At 41.7% G+C, this 16,037-nt stretch overlaps 3 protein-coding genes and 1 long non-coding RNA gene across 6 annotated transcripts in view; 1 reads left to right on the top strand and 3 right to left on the bottom strand.

Annotated features, from left to right (window-relative positions):
• Nucleotides 1-16,037, top strand: part of eif4a2 (eukaryotic translation initiation factor 4A2) — an 83,031-nt gene that overhangs the window by 8,118 nt on the left and 58,876 nt on the right. The window lies entirely within an intron of this gene.
• LOC142884892 (V-type proton ATPase subunit d 1-like) lies at nt 1,443-5,747 on the bottom strand. Its single transcript, XM_076020871.1, has 8 exons — nt 5,508-5,747; nt 4,116-4,287; nt 3,545-3,723; nt 3,275-3,354; nt 2,800-2,877; nt 2,474-2,650; nt 2,301-2,378; nt 1,443-2,133 (listed from the first exon to the last, which is right to left on the bottom strand). The coding sequence occupies exons 1-8, from the start codon at nt 5,626-5,628 to the stop codon at nt 1,960-1,962; spliced, it is 1,059 nt and encodes a 352-aa protein (XP_075876986.1). The 5' UTR covers nt 5,629-5,747; the 3' UTR covers nt 1,443-1,959.
• asip2b (agouti signaling protein, nonagouti homolog (mouse) 2b) lies at nt 6,227-10,756 on the bottom strand. 3 transcript variants are annotated; one of them, XM_076020877.1, is made up of 4 exons: nt 10,641-10,756; nt 10,350-10,505; nt 7,337-7,404; nt 6,227-7,030 (listed from the first exon to the last, which is right to left on the bottom strand). In XM_076020877.1, exons 2-4 carry the CDS (start codon nt 10,468-10,470, stop codon nt 6,863-6,865), a joined length of 357 nt encoding a protein of 118 aa, XP_075876992.1. In that variant the 5' UTR covers nt 10,471-10,505; nt 10,641-10,756; the 3' UTR covers nt 6,227-6,862. The 3 variants fall into 3 exon arrangements, with proteins under 3 accessions (XP_075876992.1, XP_075876991.1, XP_075876993.1); XM_076020876.1 differs by having other exon boundaries at nt 10,628-10,740; XM_076020878.1 differs by having other exon boundaries at nt 10,350-10,502; nt 10,641-10,682.
• On the bottom strand, nt 13,194-13,583 carry LOC142884901 (uncharacterized). The gene is made up of 2 exons (XR_012926219.1): nt 13,432-13,583; nt 13,194-13,338 (listed from the first exon to the last, which is right to left on the bottom strand). It is a non-coding gene; the product is annotated as an uncharacterized LOC142884901 (long non-coding RNA).

Below are 16,037 nucleotides of genomic sequence, written 5' to 3' on the forward strand. Positions count from 1 at the left end.
CTGGGCCTTCTTCACCACTGCCGCAGTGTTCTCAGTCCAAGAGAGGCCTGCTGCGATGTGGGCACCCAGATATCTGAACGACTCCACCCTCTCAACAACATGAAGAAACAGGCAAATTAGAGGAAAAGAAACAGATTTGAAGGGGTGGAGGGGTGGGGGTGTGGGGCACATTTTCTTAACGTAAAGTGTGTAGGAAAGAGGCATTAAACCCAAGCAAACTGTTGGAGCTATTTATCATTTTTGTTATATTTAATGATTTTATTTAGTTTGGCTTGATTAATATTTCTTTAGGTACATCATAATATTTAGCATTTTTTCAGTTAATGTTAATTATTAATTATTTCATTTTTAAGATGTTTTAAGATGTTTTAAAGCTGTGGAAAACTAGGTGATGTATATATATATATATATATATACACATATATATACATATATATATATATATGTATATATATATATATATATATATATATATATATATATATATATATATATACATATATATATATGTATATATATACATATATACATATATATGTACATATAATTATACATGTGTGTATGTATGGGTCTGCCAAGCATAGGGAGCAAGCAGCACCAGGAATCGTTATGGTTTTTTGCCAGGGCAAGAGAGGTGGCAGCAGCCATTGTGTTGTTTGTTTGTTTGTTTGCTTGAATTGGAAGAATAAATCAACAAAATACTTAATTTCTCTGCCTTGACTGTGGACTATGTCGAATCTCTGCGTAAATTCACTCCCTCAGTGCCTTAGTGGCCGTTTGATTTGTTTTAATTAATTTGATTTTGTTTGTTCAGTTTGAATATCAAGGTTAAAAGCAAAGAAAAGGACACATGGCCATTTCCTGGTTGTATGTCTGCACATCAGCACGGTGGTTCAGCCAATCACATCTCATTACCAAACCTCATATGATAATCATAACGCAGATTGCATGCGATGCAAGCATTACATCTAATGTCTGACTTGATTTACGTATTGTTTGTTCATCTGTGCAACACAGGTTCCACATTGGGACATCTGGTTTTCATTACAGTGGAGAGAAAATTGAAACTGATGTTTTGCCACCAACCTTTTTGAACCTGAGAGCTACTTCATGGTTTCAAGTCATATGAAGGGCAACCATTTTGTGTCACCCTCCTGAGATAACAAACTTTCTTAGTCAAATATTATTATTAAGGATACTGATCTATGTGGAGACACTGGTCGTGCTGCAGAGTTCTCAATAAATATCAACAATGACTTGACAAGTTTGGATGAAGATGAATTTTAGACACAACCCAACAAGTTGTGCTACTTTTCCAGCTGGTGCCCGCGGCACCACCTTGGTGACCCCTGCCCTACATGTTGAAGGAAATAGAACAAAACATGAAGGCCTTTGTGAAATCACAAAGTGCCATTTTCAAGGGTGAACTTTTATTTCTGGGAGTTTGCTGACAGGATGACAGAAAATTTGTTAAAGCAAACAAACAAACTAACATCAGTGTAACATCACCAAAGCAGTCACACCAGGTCTGAGGCAAACCCATCGGTGCCTGAGTCTGGTGTGACTACAAACCTGTTGTGCATCAGGGCAATTGATGTAAACAGTGTAAATCTGCAGTCAAAAGGTATCATATGCAATTACAAGGCATGAGGTAAATTTTCACTTGGTACACACATCAGCCTGTCAACAAGAAAATCAAACAATGTTCTAAATTTAGGAAAATCTTTGGCAAAAGCATAGTTAGCGATCACCTACATAAACTCCTGGTTCCAGCGATGGGAATGTCAATATACTGATGTTTATTGAGACCTAATATTTGTATTTTTCTTTTGTCCGTTGGAAATACACTGAAATTCTTAGTTTTGTTTAAGTTATCCTCACAACTAAACCCTGAAGATCAACAAATCTATTTCATACTGCATGTTAAACACGTGAGAGGCCTTCCTTCCCATGGCTGGGCTAGTTTTTGTCTGGGAAGATTGGAATGTAGTTGTGTATCTTGGCCTTCTGTCTCTGTGTGACGCATTCTGCGATCCAAACAATGTTGCGATTCTCCTGCTCCCTAAGTTTGACGTAAGAGTAAAAGACTCCAAAGTGGAACTGCTGCAGGAAAGCCAGAGTGTTAAGCTTCACCTGTGAAAAGACCAAACAGTGGAGATTAAAACCGATTTGAGTCTTGAGACCAAAAGTTTTTGTACCATGCGGTAAGTAGTAGCGGCATTGGGTCAAACGTCTGATTATTTAAACATGTCTGGGGTTGCAGCTCGATTAGATTTCAAATGAAATAAAAGCAGTCCCACCTCTTGCTCAAAGAATCTGTCCTCCAGAGTCTTGAAGTCCGATCCTGGTTCACGGTCAGCAAATAAGAGTTTATACTCCTGTTGAGATAGTTGAGGTTGATAAGATAGTTGATGAGGTTGAAGGAAACAAGGCACTAGCACATTAGAATCGTCAGAGACACGATGCGACTGACCGGGTAGCAGTCGGCCACGGCCTTGACCTGCTCGTGGTCCTCGGCCTTGGCCAGCAGCCGCAGCCCTTCGGGGGCAAGTTTACCACAAGAGGGATAAAGGGCACTGCGATCGGCTCCGCTCAGGTCAGTGCCGAAGGAGTTGACGGTGATAATGAAGGCCCGTCTGTCCGCCTCGAACTTTGTGAAAAGTGGAGCAAGAAAAGAAAAGAGTCAAGGATGGATTTTAGTCAACAAAATCTGCATCATAGGGTTCTTTTAAAGTCAGTGCGTCTATATATCCACGTCACAATTAGTTGATTGGCCTCCTGCTCTGACAGTGACCGTACCTCCAGGACTGGACACATCAGGTCTCTGGTGACACCACCAATATTCTCACAAAACAAGTGGAAAGACTCCAAATATGCCTTTTGGATTAAAAAGAAAGAAGATCATGGTGAATGAATAATCTGCATTTGTTCTTCTTTCAATTCAAAAACACCATCTAGTTTGGATGAAGCTGTCAATAATGCAGGAATGATGCAAATTTCATCAGTAGCTAGGATTACATCAACTTCCTGTGTCTTTGTATCTTTGTGCAATTTCAACCCATGGGACAAATAAAAGTGTCTTCTCCTTCTTGTTCTTTGTTTTTTTTTTTCATTCTTGGACTTCTTATGGTGCTTTCGACAATAGATCCCTGGTTTTGTCACCAAAAAGGAAGTGACTGAAAAAATAATCCATCTGAAAAGCTTTCTGTGTGAGTTATGCAAGACGGATGTGCGACGTAAGTCAGAATTGTGAGCCGAGCGATCCGGCTGTTACCTTGTGCAGTTTGTTGCGCAAGATTTCTATTTCCATCTCGTCCAGGTTGGACTCGGACAGGGCGTCCTGGAAAAACTGAGCTTTGACACAACATCAAACAATTTTTTTTTCTCCATTCAACATGTATTATTGTGTATAAGTGTTAAATTGAACTATTGCCAATTGAGTAACTGCGATTGGCAGGATTAAATTGTCTTGTCAGGACACTTTTACAGTGATTGAAGGTGTCCCTTATTCAAGGCTTGGAGACAGATCATGGCAGCACTCTACCCAGCGGTGTGTCCACCAGGATGGTGGCATAAAGCTCTGCCGGGGTGCGAGCGATGCCCACGGCCGCCATCTGGTCGAAGGCTCCCAGTGGGTGACACCGAGGGAGGAGCTCTGCGACGTCCCTCTGCTTCAGGGCACCGGTGATCAGCATCACCACGTTGTCGATCATGTAGCCGTAGCTGTGGCAACGGAGGAGGCGGAGTCAGTGAAGGTTAGAGGTTAGCTTGACGGTAAGCAGCATCCTGACTTCCCAGTTCATTTTGAAACTGGTGGCCGTTACCCGAGGTGGGCACTTGCCACCCACCTGCTGGCAAGTAGCCGACATTTGGCTACTAAATTGTAGTAATGCCCACAACTTCATGGCCACTACTTCCTCAAAATTTTACTAAATTAAAAAAGGACACTAGTTCTAGCTAACTTTTTTAGTAGCAACTTTGAACAACAAAAAAAAAATTAACTGTAAAGATAGGAATTTAGTCCTTCGCCATAGCCAATCATTCAAGTCTTTCTGCAACCTGTTTTGAAACCAGTAGCTCCGTCCATCTTTAGCTGCAGCTGAGCTCAAACTCACGTGATGTGGTCGAGGAAGGTGGAGAGTGGAGGCAGTGCGTGGGAGCGCAGGCAGCTGAACTCGGTCACCAGGTTCCCCCTCAGCCTGCTGTCCACCAGGGACACAGTCAGCCCGTCTTCTGCAGAGGTCAACAGTCTGCCGTAGTCGGTGCTCTGCAGGTGCAGCCTCATGTCTGAGTGCAGAGCAAAGAGGAGGAGGAGGTTTTTCCCAGTTGAACTTGGGCGTGATGATTCACAGGGACTCACAAAACCCCAAGAGGATTGATCGTGAGTCAGTGTACAGCGCATGCACACACACACACACACACACACACACACACACACACACACACACACATTTGTTTCTGCAATGAGAAATGAGTGGGAGTAAAATAATACCTGGTTCTTTCATTATAAAAACAACATAAGACTTAAGTCTGGCAAATTATTTAGTGTGTTTAAAGGTCCTAGATTGCACAGAATTCCCCTCACCAATGTTAGTGTATCTGCCCAGTCAGTGAACAGAAAAGTTCATCCTTTATAGGTTAGCTTTGGACGTCTGGCGTCACACTGTTCCCTTTCCCAGGCTACTGACAACACCTGCTGCCAGGTGTTGGCTCTGCCCCTCTGAGACTGGCTTTCTTTTGTCACCTTACTTATAACTTAGTAGCATCAGTTTTAGCAGGAGGTTGTAAACAGAGTGCTAAATATGCTGTTTTGCTTTTTTTTATGAAGCAGGAGCAGAAAAAGGGACACAAAATTCAGTCTAATATGATACACAACAGCAAAAACCTGCCCAGTTGAAGTTCGGCTGCCTTGAAATTTCTCCTCAAATGACGTTAATGCAAATCGAGAAATATGGCAGGATTGCTGCGGGAGCAAAGTTAAATCTAAACATAAATGTGAAATATGACATCTTCCTCTGAACAAGAAGATGAAGCAGAAAGATAAGAAGACAACTGGCAGCGGTGCAGCGCTGTTAAATGTTACACAGCAACAATCAATGAAACGGGATCGGGATGCAGTTTCCTGGAAGAATTACTACTTCTAATTGTATGTCATCGTGACTCGTCATGTTATGTAACTTTTTTTTTTTTTAATGCCGTGCCAATAGTTCCTCCTGATTTTACCCCAGAGCAACATCATAAATCCATCCCAGTAGTCAGAAGGATAAAGACAAAGCCTCCACCTGTCTGTCAAACTCACATCAAAGAGCTCTCAGAAATGAGGCCCTTGTCTCTCATGTCTGTGCCGCTTTCAACCCGACTGTCCAACTTTCACCAGCGAGCCTGAGGGGACCTCAGACACCTGCCTCTGTCCTCACTGTCCTCCCAGAAATGAATGCCTCGTATTCAGAGAGAAATATGAGGCTGTGGATGCGGAGGCCTGCTGGATGACGCTGCTCAGTTCTCACCCTCCAGCGTGTCGCACTGGGCCAGGTTGTGGTAGTCGCTCTGCGTCAGGATCCCGGCCTTCATCCCCCGCACCAGCCCCTCCAGGTAGCCGTGATCCACGTTGAAGCTGAGCTCCTCCATGATGGCCACTGTTCTGTCCGCACTGCAGTCAGAGTGCCTGGTTCTCCTGCTGTAGCTTCTGTATTTCTCAGACTCTGACTCAACATCATGCCATGTTTTTTTTTGTTTTTTTAACCTTCCTCTTTGATAAAGACAAACCAAGTGACTGCTCCATAAATGTTTCCAGGCACAGTTCCTGCTTGGGTGTCAATAGACAGTTGTGGGAAGTTGTAGTTAAATAAGGGTCTAGAGCAATATTTTTTATGGCAAATGACATCCCATAATCATCATTGCCAGTATTTTCAAAAAGGAGATAAAATATCCATCTTATTATTCTGATCAAAAATGAATTAAATTATTATTATTATTTTTTTAAAAAAAATAGGCTTTTGTATTTCTGGTTACATTTCTTCATGTAAAAACATTTTACATGTAAAATGTTTTTACATGTAAAAGCAAGTTTATCCCAGAATATGAATTCTATATTGTTAGAGGAACTTTGCTCATCCTCTGGACTATAAAAACACTCCTTAGGTTTTACACTTTAAGTTATTAAAAAAAGACAAATGGATATAAATCATAGTAACAGGGATTTGAACATCAAACTGTCCTGTCAAGGTCTGTTTCAATTGTTCTTTTATTGTTGCTTATGTATGAGCGAACCTGCGCTGAAGAACATGGCAGCAAAAATACACAGGCGATACAGGCGAACAACATTTATTCGTTAGCAAAAATATACGTCAGAACATGTGACTTAGGTTGTGTTTTCTTTTTTTTTTCCTCCAGTCACTTGAAAGAGAAGCCGGTCGAACTGCTATTAATAAGTTCTTGAGTTAAAATGGCAGGAGAGCTAGAATGCATGCAGGCAAGCAGCAGCGTAGAAAACTCACAATGAACATGATTGTCTACTAACAACTAAGAAAAGCACAACACTCTGCTTTTGTAAAACCTCACAAAATGAAATAGAGGCAGTATTGTGCATGTGCTGGAAAGAGTTTTTTTTGGTTGCATGAATTAAAAAAAAACTTGACAGTTTTCACCTCCCACCTAAAGACACATAAAATCAGCAGAAACTTCCACCTTCTCGCTCTCTGATCCTCCCGTCCTCTTTTGAAAGCAGATACTCTGGTCTCTCCCTCCCCCCTTCTCCTACACACCACCCCTTCCCTCCTCTTCCCACCCATCCTGTTTCACGCTATACACGTCCATGTGCTGTGCGGCATTTTGCGTGACTGTGAGCCTTTGTTTTTTGTGTCTACGTCTTCTTCAGGCACCTGGGGTTCATCCTCCAGCAGTGGCAGATGGTGTTGAAGAGGCGGCAGCGGCAGGAGGCGCAAGGGTCGCAGCAGGGCACTTGAGACGAGCAGTTCTCCATCAGGCTGCTGCAGCGGCGCGCCGGGTGCACCGGGTTGGCCTTGTGACCCTTGTGAACAGCAGCAACATCTCTTTTAACAAGCAGGTCTGAATGATCATTTCCATTCGTTTCCCCGTGTGGCTTACTGATTTTCTTTCTTGTTTACTGGCAGTTTGCATCCGAACACAAGATCGAAAGATCAGACGTGTGCTGCCTCTATATCTTTGCTTGCGGTGAATAGTTAGTAGTTGTGTTTGGCATGTGCCGCACGGATTTTTTTTTTTAAAAAAAGAACAAAATCAACACTTTAAAACAATTGCTTAACATTCATATTCCAATATTTGGAAGTGTATCAAATTAAAAGCGACGACTTACTTGATTGTTTCTCTCTTGCGGAGTCTTCCGCCTGGCAAACAGCTGCCCGGGTCTCCCTTGGCAACAAGCTGAGTTGGTAAAGACAAAGAGGACATTTTCACTCACTGGGTATGCTCACATGAAGCATGGGTGTGTGTGTGCTCACTCTGTCTTGAGTTTATCACACCGTAGACAAACTTTCCTTTATTTCTTGAGATGTGTCAGCTTTTCCTGAAGGAGCGGCTACAACGCTGCCAAATATGTAACATTTGGCTTCTCATTTAAAACCTGCACACCTGATAACCTTCCAACCCCGCTGAACACTGACGAAAACAGTGTCGGTTCAGCCAGAAGTCTTTTTGCTCCCCTTTTGAACTGTTTCACGGACGCTGAGTGCTCCTTTGAAGTCTGACTTATTTTCTTGTTTCTGTTTGAGGTCCACTTTTTTACCCTCCTCCATAAAAGGACGCCTTGTAGTACAAATGTCGTCCCACTGAATGGGCCACAATCAGTGGGCACACATGCATCCGCCTGCAGCGGAACAGCACATAAATATGCTTACAAACTCATGTTCCTGCAACAAAAAAAAAGTTTGCAAATGCTACATTGCCTGAAAAGCAGAGGCCATGTGCTAATGATTTGATGGGTATTGGGGAAATTCAGCGACATGGTGGCGCAGTGGTTAGCGCTGCCGCCTCACACACAGCAAGAAGGTTGCGGGTTCGATTCCGGGGCCCAGACCTGGGACCTTTCTGTGTGGAGTTTGCATGTTCTCCCTGTGTCTGCCTGGGTTCTCTCCGGGTTCTCCCTGTGTCTGCCTGGGTTCTCTCTGGGTTCTCCGGCTTCCTCCCACAGTCCAAAAACATGCATGTGAGGTGAATTGGAAACTCTAAATTGTCCGTAGGTGTGCATGTGAGTGTGAATGGTTGTCTGTTTCTATGTGGCCCTGCGATGAACTGGCGACTTGTCCAGGGTGTCACCCTGCCTTTGCCCTAAGACAGCTGGGATAGGCTCCAGCAGACCCCCGTGACCCTGAATAGGAATAAGCGGCTATAGAAGATGAATGAATGGGGAAATTCAAACCTGGGGCTATGAAGGACTTTTTGGTTTAAATTTGCATGCAAATTGTTGACCGTGAAGTAATTTGGTCTGGACTTTCAGGTGCAGCAACAGCTCCTTTTTTGTAGTCTGTCTCTCTTCAGACCAGGAAATAAAAATAATTAATTCAAGAGAAAGTTTGCTACATCCCAGGTCAATGCTGGAGGTGACTTTTAATTCTGAATCTGCCACAGCAAACTGCTGACATGGACCCCTTGCAGTTACACTGCAGACACTTTGTGTCTGTTGTTTTAAACATTGATCTTGGACAGTTGTGCAGTGCTGCCAAACTACTGTAGGTCACTCAGAGTCAGGGTTTACTGCTTCCCAGTGTAACCTCATAGGTCCAAGACAAACAGACTCTATAGCAAAGGGTCAGAGTTGAAAGGTGAAATTGTACGTTCACTCGCTTGTCAGTTTGTCCAATCTGAGTAAGAACAACTCTCTTACAAGATTCAGCTGTGATGTGGTGCTGGTCTTTTGACAGTTTGGCATTATTTAAGGGAAAACAGCTGCTTGGTTTCAAAACCAACATTTCTAAGAATGCCGAGTTTTATGTGAGGAGGCAGCAAATTGCATGAACAAGCAAGTAAGTGAAACGGCCATGAACGCTTCCAGTGGTCAATTCACTTGAAAAGAGGTCTGGCAACGATTGAAAGGATTCATAAGTGTTTCCGTTTTTTACGGTTTCATCTCGTTGTCTTCATTGCAAAACCGGAGTGTGGTGTGGACGCAACAATTTCAAACAGATGTGAGCTTTTGAACTGTTTTATTTGAATAGAAAACATCTACACAATATGTAAGATTTCCCCACTGCCAATAACGCTTTGGCATGTGTTGTTAACACACAAATGGACTGTTATTGATTCTTCCTATAAAATAATTATGAAGTTAATGTGAAGATAGATTCAGTGCTATAAAAAGAAATTATTAAATGAATAAAAACTGGTTAAAATTTGACGGAATGTTTTGAACCCGAGCGGTTGACTGATGAATATTCCCACAACATTTGGACGGGTTTTACAGTCTATTTATTTATTTATACAGCTATGACCACACACCATAAAGGGACTGCAACTCAATCAGTGCATCTGATTTTTTGAGGCCCAGAGAGCTGCAGCAACTGCAAACAGTGGTTATCACTGTGCAGTAAAACCAGGGGGCAAAAGTTTGTTAATCTATTTATCTATCTATCTATCTGTCTGTCTGCCTGTCTGTCTGTCTGCCTGCCTGTCTATCTGTCTGCCTGTCTATCTGTCTGTCTGTCTCTCTGCCTGCCTGCCTGCCTGTCTGCCTGTCTATCTGTCTGTCTGTCTGTCTGTCTGACTATGTTTTTGGGTGAATTTCATGAATCACAGTGTCATTCACTGTGTACACTCAGTGGCGTATTCTTGTGCAAAATAATAAAATAGTAGAAAGACTCAATTTATCATTTTCCCCACTTATCCTAATGACGCCATAGTTGACGTAGCTGCAACTTTAGGGATGAGTTCAAGCTCACCACCTCACATAGCAGCAGCCCTGGAGGATGTTTAGTTTGGCTTTGGCGCAGCTGTGTGACAGCCCCCACCATACCTATTTCACTTTCTGATATATTAATTACGTGCTCATGCTGAAGGCATATTGATTTGTTAAATAATTAGAGAAAGAAATTCCAGTCAATTCATCCATGGAAGGGTGTTAAAATACACAAAAAGTTGCAACAACCTCACATCGCCATCGTTTGCAGAAAAACCAAATAAGCTTTTTGAATCAAATTAAAAACAAATGGAATAAAAAAATGAAGACCTCTTAGATCCTTTACGTCCACATAAAACATCGTCCTGGCGCTGTGAATACCTGAGGAACGACTCGAAGCCGCGCCGCGCATCTTTACATTCACAGAACAACGTGAATGCGGTTTACCCAGCGGAGATGATGCTCGTGGTGACCTCACCTGTGTCGTTGTCCGCCTTCCTGCTGTCCTTCCTGCTGTCCTTCCTGCTGTCCTCCGCCCAGCACAGCGCGACGTAGAGCAGCAAGAAGCACAACAAGTGTTTCCCGGTGACCTTCCCCATCACGATGACGACGGTGATGATGATGACGAGATCTGCTGATCACACCGGTCAACGAGAACAAATCAAACACTGCAGCTTGTCGCGTGAATGTGCTGTAAAAAAAATAATAATAATAATAACAATTGAAAAAAAAGAAAAGAAAAAAAAAACGCTTCACGAGAGCGACTCACGTGTTTCTCTCCTTTTGGGTTCCTCGCGGTTCCTCTCTGGCTGTGAGCGGGACCGTCTGTTTATCCGTCCGCGCGGCGAGCTGTATGTGACCGGATCAAAACCCCGCCCACACGTGACGGACGTAAAACCTGCCTCCACGCGAGTAACGTTCCCCTTGGCAACCATGGATGTATTAGAGCAGAGGCATCAAACTATGGCCCGCGGGCCAAATTCTGCCCGTAGTGTCATTATATTTGACCCGTGAGGAAATACAAAGTCACTACGAGAGCTAGCTGTCTCGCTGCTATTATACGGAACATGTACATGTTCAACACAACATGTGGGTCTAATACACTACAAATCGCAGAATGCTCTCCTGGAATTTTGGCGCTTCAATCAGGACAAGACGTTCATAGAACTATATTATCATTATGATTTCATTGGTTGATTGGTGTTAATTAATTTTTGAATTAATATTAGCCCATGGAAAAAGGCTGCTGTTGAAATTTAAATCAGAAGGAATACAATTTATATTTGCATTTCATTTATTTTGATACATTTTTTTTTTTATTTGATATTCAATTTTGCATGTGTGCGATATGAAGTTATTTATTGTATAGTATCAGACTGCTTGTTCCATGTTCAGGTTCAAGCAAGACTTGTTTTGGTCCATATAAAGAGGTACTGCAGCAAAAAAAACTCCCATTGGGCCGTGTGGCGCTGAGATGCAGCAGCGGCCATCTTTCATGGGGGGCATTTTGACGTGTGTTATTGTTAGAGACAAAGGCGTAAATAACAAGGTTACAGTTTAACTCTGTTCAGCTGCTCGGCATTTCCCCCTGTCACACTGGTAAGGATTACAAAGATGTATACAAAGAACAGAGCCATTGTTAATAGCATTAGAAAACATCTGCGCTTTAACATCTTTGCCAGCTTTGAACAGCTGTCCAAAAAATTTGGACTGACCAAGAGTCATTTTTGGCGATACTTGCAAATTAGGGATTTTACTAGAAAAAGGTTCGCTAATTTCCCTTCTGTCCCCCCTTCTTCATGCCTAGATTCCATATTAAAAGTTAATATGCTAAATAAGAGGAGAATATCATATATTTATTTACGTATTATGGATAGTCGCAACCACTCCATTGCACATATTCGGGAACAATGGGAAAAAGACCTGGGGGCTCCTCTGTCTGACAAGGGATGGGATATGGCTCTTACCAAGGTTCACTCTTCTTCCATATGCTCAAGACTTGAGCATATGGGACAGATGTAAACAGGCCCCAGCTACTTCCTACCATATGTTCTGGTCTTGTCCAAAACTTGTACCTTTCTGAATATCCTTTTGTGAAGTTATCTCTAATGCCTATGCCTATAATGTCTCACCTTCTCCTTTGGTTGCTATTTTTGGACTGTATTCTGATCCAACGGGATGTGTCCCCCCTGATCATCTGCAGAGGGTCATTGCCTTTTCTTCTTTATTAGCCAGACGCTTGATTCTACTTCAATGGAAGGCAGTTACTCCTCCATCACATCGCCACTGGATCAAGGATGTTATGTTCAATATCAAACTGGAAAAAATCAAATGCACTCTCAATGGCTTCTCTGACCGATTCCACGAAACCTGGGACCCTCTAATAACACGTGTAAATAATCTCCCTGGCCTAGAATTGGAACATTAAGTGTTTACTCCTGCTCTGTTCAACTATTGATATTCGGTGTACTTGTGGTTTGTCTGCTTTTTGTTGATGTTTTATTTCTTTTCTTTTCTTTTCTTTTCTTTTCTTTTCTTTTCTTTTCTTTTCTTATCTTTTCTTTCTTTCTTTCTTTATTTTTACATTTGTGTATGTGTGTATGTGCGCATTGTTTGTAACTCTGTTTTTTTTTTGTTTTGTTTTTTTGTCGCGTTGACCTTGGCTTTGGTTTGTTATTGTTCTCTTCTACTTGGGGTGTTTGTTTGTTTGTTTGTTTGTTTTTTTCTCTCTCTCTTTTCTCTACTACACTGTTTGTAATATAGAAAGTGTGTTCTTTCTATATGTATATGCAAAATCACAAATAAAGTGCTTAAAAAAAAGAAAAGAAAGAAAACATCTGCGCTTTCATTATAAGACAATTCTTGTGACGTTAGAAAACCTTACACTAAACAACTAATGGTGTGTCATGCGAGTGAAAATTTGCAGTCTAAAAATATATCCCCCTTTCGTCAATGTGATGGTGAAATGTCAAGCTGTTGTTTGATTTTGTTGCATTTTTTAACCTTTAATAGTTGCAGTTGTACCTTTGCACCTTTCATCATTAGCACAAGCACTCAGAGTGCACCATCAATGGCCAGAAAGTAAAAGGTCCAGTATTTAACATTTGCAGTAATCAAAAGGCAGACAAGCATTTACTTTGACATATAGATTGGGATTAATTAACCCTCCTGTTATGTTGTGGGTCAAATTGACCCGTTTTAAAGTTTGAGGATCTAGGAAATACAGTTTAAAATATTTTTTCAGTATGAAACTTCTTCTGCTTGCCTTAATTAGTGTAAACAACATATAATATGAAAATGTTTTTTCTCACATATTTGCAACCACCCCCTGCATGTTTATATTACATAGATACTGTTCGGGTCAATTTGACCCGGCAGTCAAAATGGAGGTAAAAGGGTGTCAGAAATGTCAGACTATATGTTCTTTCTTTTCAACTGTAAGACATATTTCACCTTAATCTCTCCCCCTCACACACACACACACACACACACACACACACACACACAGGTGCAGGTGTTATGATTTTTGATGAGAACCATTTATGTTGCCGCGGGAAGACTCCACCCACCCCCGCACACACACACACACACACACACACACACACACGTGCAGGTGTTATGACTTTTGACGTGAATAATTTATGTTCTCGTGGTAAAACTTCACCTGCATTCAGTAGAGACTCAATGGGAACTGCCCATTAGTCCGACCTCCCATTAGTCCGACAAATTGCCCTTTGGTCTAACCTCCCATCAGGGTTAGGGTTACACTTTTGGTTAGGGTTAGGAGAGGTTGGACCAATGGGCAATTTGTCGGACTAATGGGAGATTGGACCAATGCCATGCTCCCCATTCAACAGGGGAGGGGAAACCAAAAGATTATCTGCATGGGAGTCCTACCAATATTAGTCTGCCAGGCAGACCTTTACAAAATGCACCTGCCAAGGACCCAGCCGCTGCAGACGCAGTGAGGGAGATCCAGAAGAGGACTACACCAAGCACACCAGTGTGTGAGGTAAGTAAGTAAGTTAGTTTGTGTGTGTATAAGTGTTTGGGAGTGTGTTTATGTGTGTCTTGGGATCAGCAAAAAGACAACATAGTAAAGTAATCATGGTCCTCTTGTTTCTAGGTTGCTTCTGAGGTGAAAAGAAAGAGAAAGAGGTGCCAGGTCTGAAGGCCATCTGACGAGGGCAAGACAAGCATGACCTGTGCCAAATACAAACAATTAATTTGCACAGAGCACACACACACACACACACACACACACACACACACACACACACACACACACACATATACCTTATTCATATTGCGATTGCTTATTTTGCTTGTTGTTTTTTCATTTTTGGTTCACAAACAGTGCATGTATGTAAAAACAAAATGTAACTGTTATGTTTTATTGTTATGTATAACTATTGTGTTTTATATGTTGGTCTTTCAGAAGTAATAAAGTGGTGAAACATGAGAAAAAGTACAAAAATGCATTTTTTTTCAATGAAAAACGATTGAGTTTTCCTAATTGAACCATTACCTGTTAGGGGTAAGGAACACCATTGCACTAAATATTGACACAATAGTTAGTAATGGAGTTCGTGATAAAATATCAACAATGCTTGCTAGGATTTTTTTTTTGTTACTGACATCTTCAGGAGACTTAAAAATGCACCCGGTCAAATTGACCCGGAAACATCATTGCTGTTCCTCACAAACGAACATTCATTCATTCATTTTCTATACCTGCTTATTATTCAGGGTCACGGGGGTCTGCTGGAGCCTATCCCAGCTGTCTTAGGGCGAAGGCAGGGTGACACCCTGGACAAGTCGCCAGTTCATCGCAGGGCGGGATTAATTCTAAGGAATAAAAAGTTGCCATCAAAGATGTTACCCAAATAAAAGGTCTCCAAAAAAGTTGAGGAAAGGATTAGACACGGGGTGTTGAGTAGATGCTGTGAACTCTGGAGAGGAAAGAACTGCACTGAAGGCTTTTCTCGAGGGAAAACATCAATTCCCGAAGCAAACAAACCTCAATCCATCATCACACCATGGTTCTCACACCTGGAGCAACAAACACAACGTTTGTGCTGTGACTCCTCAAATTTAACTTGCCCTTCACCTCATATTGGCCGTAGGAGGTGAATACAAAGGAAACATACCACCTTTCGCATAAGGTGACAATTTGGGTGCATTTCTGAGACCTGAACAACAGTGGTTATTGGTTAAAGTTGTTAAATTAAATAAGTTTGTTTGCAAATTGTTTTCTTCTTCTCATTCCAAACATTATCCCAGCAGTTTCGGTAGTTTATTTTGCCCTGGTTTGTTTCACCTTTGTTTCTTCACAGGCTTTTCAATGTCGTAACAAGTTTTCTAGCTGGCAGGTCGGTTGTTTTTGATTATTTAGAGTGTTTTTATGTTTTGGCCCTTTGAATACCCTTTATCTCCTCTGCATCTGGTCTCAAATCTAGTAAAATCAAAGGTTGTTTCTTGGAATCGCAGGGCTGTTTAATTAAATTTATGTTCAATTTTAAGTGCGTGTTAAACCAAAAAATGTGCTGAATTTCACCTGTGGAACGGTGGGGCTTGTGTAATGGCTGAAGGTGCCTCGTAGTCTTACAGGCTGTGTAACATGCAGGCTATGTGGTCTGGAGGTGATGATGATGAAGATCAGAGTTTATTCAGTCAGATTTAACATTAGCACATCTTGACCCTAGTGTTGTAGTACTTGAGATTGGTCCTGGTCTCAAGATGGGTCTTTTTTAAGGGTCTGGCTGGACTCGGGGTTTTTGATCAAGACTGGTCGAGAAACCCTGTGATACCCAGAGTGACGCAGCCCCTTATTCCTAGTTTATATATTTTTTTAAATTTCCTGAAGCAAAATGTGTCAAAATAGTCGACAAAGCAGCAAAATGCTAAAGAAAACTATTGAAAGATACGTTTCTGAAAATAGAGGTTGCTGTTCGATTTAGAAGCAAATTTGAGTTTAAAAAAGATACTGGTCATTTGTGCTGTTTTGTTGTTATTTTTCTTTGATATATTAAGTTTTAGTCTTGTCTTGGTCCAAATGTCTTGGTCTTGTCTCAATCTCGATACTCTCTAGTCTTGACAATGTCTTGGTCTCTGTTGGTGCGGTCTTGTCTGCAACACTGTTTGACCCACCCAAGGCTCTGTGGCA

This window comes from Nelusetta ayraudi, unplaced genomic scaffold (genome assembly GCF_046127955.1).
Source record: "Nelusetta ayraudi isolate G7.1 ecotype Tasmania unplaced genomic scaffold, CSIRO-AGI_Nayr_v1 ptg000011l, whole genome shotgun sequence".
Classification (NCBI taxonomy): domain Eukaryota; kingdom Metazoa; phylum Chordata; class Actinopteri; order Tetraodontiformes; family Monacanthidae; genus Nelusetta; species Nelusetta ayraudi.

Coding starts and splice junctions, on each gene's coding strand:
- asip2b (XM_076020877.1), bottom strand. CDS start 10,470: ATGGGGAAGGTCACCGGGAAACACTTGTTGTGCTTCTTGCTGCTCTAC. Junction 7,405..10,349: donor GAAGGCGGACAACGACACAG/GTGAGGTCACCA, acceptor TTACCAACTCAG/CTTGTTGCCAAGGGAGACCC. Junction 7,031..7,336: donor CGCAAGAGAGAAACAATCAA/GTAAGTCGTCGC, acceptor GCTGTTCACAAG/GGTCACAAGGCCAACCCGGT.
- LOC142884892 (XM_076020871.1), bottom strand. CDS start 5,628: ATGGAGGAGCTCAGCTTCAACGTGGATCACGGCTACCTGGAGGGGCTG. Junction 2,878..3,274: donor TGCGCAACAAACTGCACAAG/GTAACAGCCGGA, acceptor TTAATCCAAAAG/GCATATTTGGAGTCTTTCCA. Junction 2,651..2,799: donor TGATGTGTCCAGTCCTGGAG/GTACGGTCACTG, acceptor CTTTTCACAAAG/TTCGAGGCGGACAGACGGGC.